This window comes from Portunus trituberculatus, chromosome 38 (genome assembly GCF_017591435.1).
Source record: "Portunus trituberculatus isolate SZX2019 chromosome 38, ASM1759143v1, whole genome shotgun sequence".
Lineage (NCBI taxonomy): Eukaryota > Metazoa > Arthropoda > Malacostraca > Decapoda > Portunidae > Portunus > Portunus trituberculatus.
In genome coordinates, this window is record NC_059292.1 from 18,176,916 (window position 1) to 18,191,631 (window position 14,716).

The window sequence follows — 14,716 nt, forward strand, 5'->3', positions numbered from 1 at the left end:
ATTTTTTCCTCCATTCTCCTTCTCTTTGCTTCAGCTTCTTGTTATTTTATTTTTTTCTCATCTCATTCTAATAATATTCTGATTACTACTTGACTTTCAGTAAAGCACGGCATCTCCAAGCGAGCGTCTTGCTGGGTAGTAGTGTGAGTGGTTTCTGTTGTATTTTAATGATTTTCTTTATTTTTAGAAAATAGCTGACATACCTCTTAGGATTCCTATGTATAATGAAGTAGAAATCTCAGTGTACCCAATCTGGGTATTATCCTATAAGTACATGAAATAACTACTTAACTTCTTCAACATGATGACGTGTATTTTGCGTCATTGGGGTGCTCGTGACATATCCGGTAATGAGCGCTTTTTTTTATTTTATTTTTTATTTATTTATTTATTTTTTTTTTTACGCTATGGCCTTGAACACCTATAGATATAATTGAAGAGTTGGTATAGGAAGTGCTGTTCAGCTTCCACTCATTAGTGGCACAGGCATTTTTATTTATATTGGTACCCATATTAGGGCCCAATATTACCACCCAAGCACATCTTTGGTGTAACCACCTAGAACCTGGGTATCATGGTGACATGTACAGGCAACCCCCGCTTAACGAAGGGGTTACATTCCTAAAAAAAACTTCGTTAAGCGAAACTTCATTACGCGAACCAATTATAACAAGTTTGACCCCTGACTGAACTTCCATTGAGAGTAAACAAAGCGAGAGTGCATCACAGTACAGTGAAAGATTTAATGAAAGTAAAAATTATAAAGTTAAATATTTAAGCAGTTTGATTTAAGACTAAGTCATTATAATGTACTCTAATGTATGTATGTAAGTAACTTTATAATGTTGATGATCTTAAATTTATGAAGGGAGGGAGAGTGGGCGGAAATCGCTAGCTGGCAACCTGTGGAATGTAAACAAAGGGCGCATCATTCTACCGCATACAAAACTTGTGTACCACATTTCCACAAGGCTTTCCATTTTATCCATTGCAGAGTCACGAGTTCAGGTGGTTCTTTTAGCTTGCAAGGAAGATATGATCTCACCAGCCTTCTTAACCCCTTCCATACCGCAAGACTGTTTTGTGGTACGTGCGTACCACGCGCAAAAGCGACCTCATGGTAACGCAAGATGCCGCCGTGGTACGTGCGTACCACACCAATACATTTCCGGGTATAACCGTGGCCTGAGTGCGGATTTTGCCTTTTTCATGCTCCACGTGGTTCACTATAAACAAACAAACACTGAGGCGTTATTTTAGCCACCCCAGCGTAACAAAACCATCCCCCCCACTAGCCAATCAATATCGGAGTTAATTTTTCATGCATAAACTATAAAGCCAATCACTATTCATATTATTCCCACAGTCCCCCCAAGAACATCAGTTCTCTAGTATCGGCCGTGGTGAAACTGTTCTATTGCCTCTAGTTAGAAATAATGGCGTCTGCTTCGTGTAGCAGCGATGAGGATTATCATAATTATGAGACAGATAGTGAGGATATACTGGAAGACTCTCCAGATGAATATGATTCAGACTATGATCCTGAAAAAGAAATAGGAGAGAGTGATAGTGACAGCAGTGTTGAAACCCTCTCGGCAAATGAGGGGGAGCAGCCTAGTTATGACTGCCTCAGGGCCACCCTCACCAGGTGCAGAGTGTGTGGTGCTGAATTTATGATTAGTGCACAATTTATGATTATGTTTACGTTTTCTTTTATTAATAAAATGACAAAAATATGTTTAGAAAAAAGTACATAACACTGAGTTAGAAAGAAATATAATGTGTAGATCTGGCCGTGAGGCACGTGCACACACGGGCAGGGGGCTGCGGTATAGGAGCGGAACGCTTTGTTTATATCGGGGGGTGGCTACGGTAAGGAAGGGGTTAATAGAGTCTGCTGACTTGAAAATGGTAGACAGTAGATGGAGTCAAGCCATGGTGGGAAGTAATTGTATTAGTTTTCTCGCCTCTCGTGTCTGAGAATAATATCCAGCTTCACTTCGAGAGTAAGAGACTTCCTGGTCTTAGCAATGCTAGGCGACATTGCAGGGCGTTTTGGTGGCATGTAGAGCGAGGGAAGATGAGCTGCTGCTGATACTGTTATTGTTTTGAACTAGGGGAGTGAGTGGTGCGCGTTTTGTCCATGAGAGGCGCTGGTGTATTCAAAAGCCTGTTGGCTTGCGTGATACGGCTGGCTTTCAAACTTGGAAAAAATTACCTGGATAAAATTTCGTTAAAGTGAGTTTGGTGTTCGTTAAACGAGCAGATGGTAGTAAAAGGAAGCCTTTGTTGTAGTGAAATTTCGTTGTGTGAACTTTCGTAGATTGCCTGGACCTACCTACCTACCGCAGTGCCATGTCAGGTGACGTTGGTGACAATGTAGTGCCATACTCTTCTGTTTCCAGCCAAGAGAAGAGTAAACTCCTATCAGGCACATCCTCTGGGTGGTGGATGGAGGAATACCCTGCAGAAATGCAGGGCAATCTTGAATAACCAATAAGAGACTGTGGACCAAATCCGTAGAAAGGAAGTGGTGACCCTACCATGTACTTAACCAAGAATAACAATGGAAGTGCCACAAATAGAGAATATGTTTAACGACATTAATGGGAGCACCTCCAATGGGAATGCTGTCGTGCCTGGATGGTGGAATCATGACCGGCAGGTGTTGCCTGTCCATAATCAGGCGACTGCTGGTAGCTCACCCAGACATGCAAAGCAGGTGACTGAGAGTTGACTGCTGGTGGCTCACCCAGAGATGCAAAGCAAGTGACTGGGAGTTGAAATTGGGCTACTGCTAGATTGGATTGTTGCAGCAGAATTGCTACATGGAATGTAAACACCCTGTATCAGGTGGGAAAGTTGAATGATCTGAAGAAGGAGGCGGAGAGGATGAAATTGGATGTGGTGGGAGTGAGCGAAGTTAGATGGACGGGTACTGGACAGATATCATCAGGCGGTTGGATATTGTACTATTTGGGAGGAGAGAGGCATGAGGCAGGTGTGGGAGTGCTGCTGCTGAAGGAGGTGGAAGAGGCAGTGGTTGGTTGTTGGCAGGTGTCTGAGAGGGTTATTTTGGTTAAAATCGATGCTAAACTCATTGGATTGCATATAATTCAGGTATATGCACCAATGGAAGATCATAGCAATGAAGAGGTAGATGCCTTCTATGAACAGGTGGATAGTGTCAGAAGTCGGTGCAAATCAGGAGAAGTGACCTTAGTAATGTGAGACCTAAATGCAAAGATGAGAGAGGGTCAAAGCAGAAATGTGGTGGGTAGTTTTGGCCTGGGTGAGAGAAATGAGAGGGGACACAAGTGGGTGGAATGGTGCAAAAGTTGGGAACAAGTGATTATAAATAAGTTTTTTAGATATCACCCAAGACACTTATACATATGGAGGAGTCCGGGTGATATAGTGAGGAACCAAAAAGATTATATTACAGTCAATAAAAAGTTCAGGAACACCTTGAGACAGGTGAAGACTTATCCGGGAGCAGACTGTGGTGTAGGAAGTGAGCATGTTCCGGTGGTGACTGAAATGAAAGTGAAGTTCAAAAGAAATAAGAAAATCAAGAAAGTGAGAAAAGACTGGAATATATTACGAAGAGATGAAGAAATAGGCGAACAGTATGGTGTGGAGGTGTCTAACAGATACAGCATTTTGTGGGATGAAGCAGAAGATAAGGAAGTAGAGAGAAATTGGAGAGTTTTGCAAGGTGCGCTGGTGAGTGCAGCAGAAGATATTATTCTGAATGAGAAAAGAAGAGGAAGGAAGGTGTGGATGACTGATGAAATTCTGGACCTAATGGAAGAGAGAAGAAAAGTAAAGAACACTTCAGAGGAAAGATACACAGAACTGGATAGAAAGATAAAATGAATGTGTATTGAAAGGAAAGAGGAGTGGCTAGGAAAGATGTGTGAAGAGATGGAACAGCTGGAAAAGACAGATTCCAGACTAATGGCAGAGAAAATCAGAGAAATAACAGGGAAATGGAGAGCAATCAGGAGTATGATAGTAAAAGACAAAAATGGTAACATCTTGACAGAGAGAGAAGTTCTAAAGAGATGGGAGGAATACGTTGGCAAACTCTATGGAAATACAAGAAGAGAGAGGCCAGAGCTTGGGGAGATTGAGCCAGGGCCTTCAATCTTGAGAGGTGAGGGAGAGAAAGCTGTGAGGAGGATGAGGTGGAGGAAGGTGGAGGGGAGTGATGGTGTGGTGGTTGAGATGGTGGAGGCTGCTGGAGACTTTGCAGTAGAGAAGATCACAGAGCTTGCAAATAAAATATACGACACAGGAAATATACCTGAGAGAATGGTGGAATCTGAATTCATTGTAATACCGGAAAAAGAAGGAGCAGTAGAATGTGGTAAACATCGGACAGTAAGTATTATGAACTAGGTGGCGAAGATTGTACTGAGGCTGATAGATGAAAGGTTGAGGAGAAAAATCGAGGAAATAGCAGACAGAGCTCAGTTTGATTTTAGGAAAATTAAAGGAACTAGGAATGGAAATTTTTGTATTCAAAACACTCATAGAGAGAGCCATAGAGAAGCAGAAAGATATTTATATGCTTTGTTGATTTTGAAAATGCGTTTGATATGGTACATCATGAGGTATTGATGGAGAGGCTGAGAAGGCTAGGTGTGGATGATATAAGGATAATAACCAACCTGTACTGGAGACAGAAAGCTGTGGTAAGAATTGGAGATGATAAAAGTGACTGGGTAAAAATAGAGAGAGGAGTGAGACAGGGCTGTATATTGTCACCAGACCTGTTTTCACTCTACTTGCAGGCCGTCATGGATGAAATGGCAGATTTGGAAGGTATGAAGATGGGAGGAATGAACATAAATAATATAAGATATGTTGATGATACTGTATTGATTGCAGACACAGAGGAGAAGTTACAAAAATTGGTGGATCAATTTGATGTGGGATGTAGGCGAGTTGGACTGAAGATAAACATCGGTAAAACAGAAGTTGAATGGAGTGACCAAGAGAAAGGAACAACTGAGGGTGAATGTGAATGTAGGTGATCAGGCAGTGAAGCATACTTGGTGGACGAAGATGGTAGATGTGATACGGAAATAAGATCATGAATTGATATGGGAAAAGGTCAGTTTGGGCAAATGAGAAGTATACCGACAAACAGGAATTTGAGCAATGAGATCCAGCTAAGAATCCTGAAGAGCTATATATGGTCAGTGATGTTGTACAGATGTGAAACATGGACTGTTAGCAGGGAAATGAAGAAGAGGCTGGAGACTGCAGAGATGTGGTTCATCAGAAAAATAATGGTGATATGTAGGTAACTTTAAACCACCCGACAGATGGCATAATTCAAGGCAGTACATGATGGGATTCAAACCTACGTGTGGATGATGATATGATGGCAGACTTAGTTTTCATCATTATTGTAAAGATGTATGATTCTCTACTGTAAGGATAAGTACTGATGTGCCATACTGGAAATAATAATAAAAAAAAATTGTGGTACGAATAGATTAGTTTACCATGAAAAGGAACATTTTTTTCTCATTCATCATGTTTAGAATATGGCCTTGAGAAAGTAGTATATAATTCTTTTTTTCTCTAAAATTTGTGTGGGTGTATTTTGTATTGTACATACCTATTATGAAAAATTACTTACCATCATCATTATTTCTGTGGTGGAGAGAGAGAGAGAGAGAGAGAGAGAGAGAGAGAGAGAGAGAGAGAGAGAGAGAGAGAGACCCCACCAGGGCCAGATTTGGCACCAAGAGTCGTTTTCTGTTTCCCAGAGTGAAGAGGTTAACACAGTATAGTAGTTTTGAGAAAATATGGTGTGAACTCCGATGTATTTACTATTACTGTACAGTCAATATAGATATTATAAAAAAATTCATCCCCAAATAATTGTTTAATTATTGGTGAATAATTACATGTGTTATCTTTGTTTCAAGTTGTATTTTTACAAAATAAAGTCAAATTCACAACAGTATCTTAGATTATTGTTGAAAAAAGCTAGGAAAATTAAGAAGAAAAACATTTTGAAAACTATTTGGTTTGTCTTGTTTCTAAGTGCTGCTAATCCAGTTGTCAGAAAAGAAACTTATTATTTTTTATGGTATATGCATATAAAGAAGTCGCGTAAAAACATTGTTTTGGTGTTACAAAGTAAAGTGAATTCTCATTTCATACATATGCATTCTAATCCCTTTAATGTAATTCATTTATTTTATTTCATTTTAGGTCATAATATTTTAATAAAAATACAGTGATTCTTGTGCATCGCGGGTTTTACAGGACAATAACCAATGAGATGAGGCAAAATCACTGATATTTTTCCATCCCCTTAACTAAGACAAATGCATGGTCAGTGTTTAGTACACACACACACACACACATGGGGAAATACACTAAGGAATTTATAAAAATATACAAAGAAGGTGAGAAAAATTTGTACCAATAAGACAACATAGAGAAGTTGGAAAGCAGGACTGGTTTAACGATAGATGTGAAAAGGCTAGAACAAGAAAAGAGGATGCATGGAAGAGGTGGAGAAGGAAAAGACGGATTAAGCAGTGGGAAAGTTACAAAAGAGCAAGAAATGAATATGTGTTGATTAGAAGAGAAGAAAGAAAGAAACAAGAAAAGGATATAATTGATAAATGTAAAGACCAACCAAGGCTTTTTTACAGACATGTGAACAACAACATCAAAAATAGAGAAAGTATTGAAAGTTTAGAAGTAAATGGAGTATACAGTGAAGATCCCAGGAAATGGCAGAGGCTATGAATGGATGCTTTGGAAGGTATTCACAAAGGAGACTGCTTTTGACAAACCACTGGTAATGGAACAGAAAGGGATTATGAAGGAGTTTCAAGTAACGGTGGAGGAGATCAAGAACATGATGGGGAGTTTAGAAGTGAGAAAAGCTGTGGGACCTGATGGGGTATCAGGATGGATTTTAAGAGAATGCAGGGAGCAATTGGCAGAAAAAGTTTGTGAAGTAATTGATGCCTCATTAAGGGAAGGCGTAGTGCCCCAAGACTGGAAAAGAGCTAACATTGTCCCAATCTATAAATCAGGTAACAAGAGACCCATTGAACTATAGACCAGTGTCACTTACAAGTGTGGTAGCTAAGATGTGTGAGAGGGTGGTGAAGACTAGATGGACAGACTTCTTGGAGAAAAATGACATACTTTGTGAGTGTCAATTTGGTTTTAGGAAAGGGCGTTCATGCACGACAAACCTGATATGTTACTATTCGAGGGTGATAGATGTAATACAGGAAAGAGATGGTTGGGCTGATGGAATATATCTGGATTTAAAAAAGGCCTTTGATAAGGTACCACACCAGAGACTGATCTGGAAACTTGAAATGGTAGGAGGAGTGCATGGCAGTTTACTAAAATGGATGGAAGACTTTTGGTAGGAAGAGAAATGAGAACAATAATTAAGGACAGACCATCAGAATGGGGATTGGTGGAGAGTGGAGTTCCACAGGGATCAGTGTTGGCACCAGTAATGTTCGCAGTCTACATAAATGACATGGTGGATGGGGTGTCCAGTTATGTGAGCCTATTTGCAGACGATGCAAAATTGTTAAGAAAAGTGAGATGTGACAAAGATTGCGAACTACTCCAGGAAGACTTGGACAGAATATGGAAATGGAGCTGTACATGGCAAATGGAGTTCAACACGACAAAATGCAAGAAAATAGAGTTTGGCAAGAGTGAAAGAAGAATCAGGAGTATGTACAAGATAGGAAATGAAGACATAAAACCAGTCATGAAGAAAAAGACCTTGGGGTGACAATTACCAATGACCTATCGCCAGAGAGACATATAAACAAAATAATTGGAGAAGTATTGAACTTATTGAGGAACATAAGAGTGGCGTTCGTATATCTAGATGAAGCAACCCACACACACACATAGCAACACACAAAGGGATTATGAAGGAGTTTCAAGTAACTGTGGAGGAGATCAAGAACATGATGGGAGTTTAGAAGTGAGAAAAGCTGTGGGACCTGATGGGGTATCAGGATGGATTTTAAGAGAATGCAGGGAGCAATTGGCAGAAAAAGTTTGTGAAGTAATTGATGCCTCATTAAGGGAAGGTGTAGTGCCCCAAGACTGGAAAAGAGCTAACATTGTCCCAATCTATAAATCAGGTAACAAGTTTGTGAAGAGACCCATTGAACTACAGACCAGTGTCACTTACAAGTGTGGTAGCTAAGATGTGTGAGAGGGTGGTGAAGAATAGATGGACAGACTTCTTGGAGAAAAATGACATACTTTGTGAGTGTCAATTTGGTTTTAGAAAAGGGCGTTCATGCACGACAAACCTGATATGTTACTATTCGAGGGTGATAGATGTAATACAGGAAAGAGATGGTTGGGCTGATGGAATATATCTGGATTTAAAAAAGGCCTTTGATAAGGTACCACACCAGAGACTGATCTGGAAACTTGAAATGGTAGGAGGAGTGCATGGCAGTTTACTAAAATGGATGGAAGACTTTTGGTAGGAAGAGAAATGAGAACAATAATTAAGGACAGACCATCAGAATGGGGATTGGTGGAGAGTGGAGTTCCACAGGGATCAGTGTTGGCACCAGTAATGTTCGCGGTCTACATAAATGACATGGTGGATGGGGTGTCCAGTTATGTGAGCCTATTTGCAGACGATGCAAAATTGTTAAGAAAAGTGAGATGTGACAAAGATTGCGAACTACTCCAGGAAGACTTGGACAGAATATGGAAATGGAGCTGTACATGGCAAATGGAGTTCAACACGACAAAATGCAAGAAAATAGAGTTTGGCAAGAGTGAAAGAAGAATCAGGAGTATGTACAAGATAGGAAATGAAGACATAAAACCAGTCATGAAGAAAAAGACCTTGGGGTGACAATTACCAATGACCTATCGCCAGAGAGACATATAAACAAAATAATTGGAGAAGTATTGAACTTATTGAGGAACATAAGAGTGGCGTTCAGATATTTAGATGAAGAAATGATGAAGAAAATAATTACTGCAATGATAAGACCGAGGCTTGAATATGCAACAATACAGTGGGCTCGAACTTAAAGAAACACATAAGGAAACTAGAGAAAGTACAGAGGGCTGCAACGAAAATGGTGCCTGACTTAAGAGATTTGACTTATGAAGACAGACTGAAAAGAATGCAACTTCCAACCCTGGAAAACAGAAGAGAAAGGGAGACCTGATAGCAATATACAGAGTGATGATTGGCATGGAAAAAATGGATAGGGAAGATCTGTGTATGTGGAATGGAAGAATGTCGAGAGGGCATGGGAAAAAACTAAAATGGCCACTTATAGGAGAGATGTGAAAAAATATAGCTTCCCTCATAGAAGGGTGGAAGCATGGAATAGTTTAGACGTGGAAGTGGTCAACGCAAGGAATATTCATGATTTTAAGAAAAAGCTGGACATTAATAGATATGGAGACGGGACAACACGAGCATAGCTCTTTTCCTGTATGTTACAATTAGGTAAATACAATTAGGTAAATACACACACACACACACACATAAATGGAGTGATATCGGGGATTTTAGAACTCGACGATTACTTGAGGGATAAGAACCCAGATATTGTGGGTCTTACTGAAACAAAACTGAGAGAGGGAGAAGATCTGATGATGGTTGGAGAAGGGAAATATAATGTTTGGAAAAGAAATAGAGTAGGTAAGATGGGAGGAGGAGTGATGTTGCTGGTTAAAAAAGATATAAAGGTGGATCAAGTGAAAGAAGGTATGGGAAAGGCAGAAGTGCTAAAGATCAGAGCAGAAACTAATGAAGGAAAAAAGAGGCACTACATAGTGGTGTACGTATCACCTAAGACAAATGCATGGTCAGTACAGGAATATGAAGAAATGATAAGAGATACAGGAACATGTCTGGAAGAAATGTTGGCTGTGAACGAACTATAATGATGGGAGATTTTAATTGTAAAGAGGTGTGTTGGGAGGACTGGTCAATGGAGGGATCAGAGACAACATGGGGAAATACACTATTGACACTGGCAATGGAAAATGTGTTAACTCAGTGGGTCAAAGAAGATACTAGGTTTGGAGGAGAGGGAGCATCGTCAAGACTGGACTTGGTCTTTAGTACAGAGCCAATGGTCATTGAGGAGATGAGGGTGGAGTGCCCTTTAGCAAAGAGTGATCATGCAGTTTTGGAGTTCAAGGTGATAGATGAAGAGAAATCTAGAAGAAATGAAGAATATAAAGTGGGAAGATGGAATTATGCCAAGACAGATTTTGGAAACCTAAAGAAATTCTTTCAAGAGACAAATTGGATGAAATTCAAGAGTGCTAAGGAGCAAATGAAAAGTGGAAGGAATTTATAAAAATATACAAAGAAGGTGAGAAAAATTTGTACCAATAAGACAACATAGAGAAGTTGGAAAGCAGGACTGGTTTAACGATAGATGTGAAAAGGCTAGAACAAGAAAAGAGGATGCATGGAAGAGGTGGAGAAGGAAAAGACGGATTAAGCAGTGGGAAAGTTACAAAAGAGCAAGAAATGAATATGTGTTGATTAGAAGAGAAGAAAGAAAGAAACAAGAAAAGGATATAATTGATAAATGTAAAGACCAACCAAGGCTTTTTTACAGACATGTGAACAACAACATCAAAAATAGAGAAAGTATTGAAAGTTTAGAAGTAAATGGAGTTTGCAGTGAGGATCCCAGGGAAATGGCAGAGGCTATGAATGGATGCTTTCGGAAGGTATTCACAAAGGAGACTGCTTTTGACAAACCACTGGTAATGGAACAGAAAGGGATTATGAAGGAGTTTCAAGTAACTGTGGAGGAGATCAAGAATATGATGGGGAGTCTAGAAGTGAGAAAAGCTGTGGGACCTGATGGGGTATCAGGATGGATTTTAAGAGAATGCAGGAGCAACTGGCAGAAAAAGTTTGTGAAGTAATTGATGCCTCATTAAGGGAAGGTGTAGTGCCCCAAGACTGGAAAAGAGCTAACATTGTCCCAATTTATAAATCAGGTAACAAGAGAGACCCATTGAACTATAGACCAGTGTCACTTACAAGTGTGGTAGCTAAGATTTGTGAGAGGGTGGTGAAGAATAGATGGACAGACTTCTTGGAGAAAAATGACATACTTTGTGAGTGTCAATTTGGTTTTAGAAAAGGGCGTTCATGCACGACAAACCTGATATGTTACTATTCGAGGGTGATAGATGTAATACAGGAAAGAGATGGTTGGGCTGATGGAATATATCTGGATTTAAAAAAGGCCTTTGATAAGGTACCACACCGGAGACTGATCTGGAAACTTGAAATGGTAGGAGGAGTGCATGGCAGTTTACTAAAATGGATGGAAGACTTTTAGTAGGAAGAGAAATGAGAACAATAATTAAGGACAGACCATCAGAATGGGGATTGGTGGAGAGTGGAGTTCCACAGGGATCAGTGTTGGCACCAGTAATGTTCGCGGTCTACATAAATGACATGGTGGATGGGGTGTCCAGTTATGTGAGCCTATTTGCAGACGATGCAAAATTGTTAAGAAAAGTGAGATGTGACAAAGATTGCGAACTACTCCAGGAAGACTTGGACAGAATATGGAAATGGAGCTGTACATGGCAAATGGAGTTCAACACGACAAAATGCAAGAAAATAGAGTTTGGCAAGAGTGAAAAAAGAATCAGGAGTATGTACAAGATAGGAAATGAAGACATAAAACCAGTCATGAAGAAAAAGACCTTGGGGTGACAATTACCAATGACCTATCGCCAGAGAGACATATAAACAAAATAATTGGAGAAGTATTGAACTTATTGAGGAACATAAGAGTGGCGTTCAGATATTTAGATGAAGAAATGATGAAGAAAATAATTACTGCAATGATAAGACCGAGGCTTGAATATGCAACAATACAGTGGGCTCGAACTTAAAGAAACACATAAGGAAACTAGAGAAAGTACAGAGGGCTGCAACAAAAATGGTGCCTGACTTAAGAGATTTGACTTATGAAGACAGACTGAAAAGAATGCAACTTCCGACCCTGGAAAACAGAAGAGAAAGGGGAGACCTGATAGCAATATACAGAGTGATGATTGGCATGGAAAAAATGGATAGGGAAGATCTGTGTATGTGGAATGAAAGAATGTCGAGAGGGCATGGGAAAAAACTAAAAATGGCCACTTATAGGAGAGATGTGAAAAATATAGCTTCCTCATAGAAGGGTGGAAGCATGGAATAGTTTAGACGTGGAAGTGGTCAACGCAAGGAATATTCATGATTTTAAGAAAAAGCTGGACATTAATAGATATGGAGACGGGACAACACGAGCATAGCTCTTTTCCCGTATGTTACAATTAGGTAAATACAATTAGGTAAATACACACACACACACACACAGAGAGAGAGAGAGAGAGAGAGAGAGAGAGAGAGAGAGAGAGAGAGAGAGAGAGAGGTAGGTTCAGGGTCCCATCCCCCCATGGTCAAGAGAGGGAGGAGGAAGTATAGGCAACCCTCGATTAACGAACATTCACACAACAAAATTTCCCTATAACAAACATTTCCTTTTACTACCATCTGCTCATATAACGAACACCAAACTTGCTTTAATGAAATTTTATCCAGGTAATTTTTTCCAAGTTTGAAAGCCCTGCTGTATCACGCAAGCCGGCAGGCTTTTGAATACACCAGCGCCTCTCGTGGACAAAACGCGCACCACTCACTTTTAGTTCATAATAATAACAGCATCCAGCAGTAGCTCGTCTTCCTTCACTCAACATGCCACCAAAACGCCCTGCAACCAGTCCTGCAATGTCGCCTAGCATTGCTAAGAAGACCAGGAAGTTTCTTACCCTCGAAGTAAAGCTGGATATTATTCATAGACACAAGAGAGGCCAGAAAACTAATAGCATTGCTTGCCACCATGGCTTGACTCCATCTACTATCTCTACTATTTTCAAATCAGCAGATTCTATTAAGAAGGCTTGTGAGAGTGTATCTTCCTTGCAAGCTATAAGAACCACCCAAACTCGTGACTCTGCAATGAATAAAATGGAAAGCCTTGTGGAAATATGGTACATAAGTTTTGTATGCAATACAATGATGCACCCTTTGTTTACATTCCACAGGTTGCTGGCTAGTGTTCTTCCCGCTCCACTCTCCCTCCCTTCATAAATTTAAGATCATCAACATTATAAAGTTACTTACATACATACATTAGTGTACATTATAATGACTTTGTCTTAAATTAAACTGGTTAAATGTTTAACTTCATAATTTTTGCTTTCATTAAATCTTTTACTGTACTATGATGCACTCTTGCTTTGTTTACTCTCAATGGAAGTTCAAATCAAACTTGTTATAATTGGTTCACTTGATGAAAATTCGCTTAACGAACGTTTTTTTAGGAACGTAACCTGTTCGTTAAGGGGGGTTGCCTGTACTTGAGAAAAAAATAGCCAACATAGGAGCCTTTGATTCATAGGAATGACACTTCCAATAGTAAAAAAAAAAAAAAAAAAATAACAATAACAATAGTAATAATAATAATAATTATAATAATAATAATAATAATAATAATAATAACAATAAAATGAATATCTAGATAAGTGGTACAGGGAATGCGGGGTGTGTGCTGAGTCGCTCTCTGAAACACAACTTTAGGTTCCAGGAACAGATTAATCTGTTTCCTATAGTGAAAATGGTTTCGGTTTTCAAACATTTTGGTTGACGAATGGCATTCAAGAACTAATTAAGTTTGAAAACTGAGGTTACATTATATCTGTATCTTGTCCTATTTCTCCAAACCCTATTCAGCATCCCTAGAGTGGAGATGCTTTTAGCATTTTGCCTCTGCCAGTTTGAGGGGCATAAGATATTATGCTGGTTTTCCTTGGAATTCTGAGCAGAAATATAAAGGACACATGATTCAGATGATGGAATGTTCAAGTACCTTTTGTGGGCTACCTCTCTATTATGTATAGCATGAAAACAGGCTATGTTAAGTATGAATTTAAGTTGAGAGAAAAATTGCTGTCTCGCTGCACAAGATTTTCTTACTTATTTTACCTTTATTCTGTTCACCTCTCTAATGCAGGAGTTAACCAGTACTCACTAAACATTCATCCTTTTCTCTGGTAAACTATGGAATTTCCTACCTGTTTCTATATTTCCATCTACCTAAGACCTGAGTTAATTTAAGAGGAATTTTTCAATACATTCATCCCATTCTTTTAGCTAACTCTCCTGACCCTGTTTTGGACAGGGTCATCTCAGTGAACCTTTTGTTCAATCACTTTTGTTGGCCTTGGCCAGTTTTTCCTTCTTACATAAAAAAAAGGATAGAAAAGTAGTATGTATTTAGAACTTAAGTTAACTTTTGAATATTCCTGTATAATCACTCCCAGATCTTTTTCCTATTTAGTCTTCATTATTTGTTCCTCTCCCATGAGATAGTTACATTCCAGTCTTCTTTTGCTCTTTCCTACTTCCATTATGTGAAATTTCTTGGCATTGAATTCCAATTTCCACTTCTTACTCTACTCATAGATTTTGTTTATTTCTTTCTGTAACAGCAAACAGTCCTCCTGGTTTGTGATAACTCTAGCAACTTTGCGTCATCAGCAAATAAATTAATATAACTGTTTACCCCATTGTGAATGTCGTTTACATAAATCTGAAACATAGTGGGGGCTAACACTGACCCTT

At 39.3% G+C, this 14,716-nt stretch overlaps 1 protein-coding gene across 1 annotated transcript; it reads left to right on the forward strand.

Moving 5' to 3' along the window:
- The first annotated feature begins 4,230 nt into the window (after nucleotides 1-4,230).
- LOC123514883 lies at nucleotides 4,231-14,287 on the forward strand. The gene is made up of 3 exons (XM_045273142.1): nucleotides 4,231-4,386; nucleotides 4,800-5,034; nucleotides 14,274-14,287. Exons 1-3 carry the CDS (start codon nucleotides 4,231-4,233, stop codon nucleotides 14,285-14,287), a joined length of 405 nt encoding a protein of 134 aa, XP_045129077.1.
- The last annotated feature ends 429 nt before the right edge of the window (nucleotides 14,288-14,716 follow it).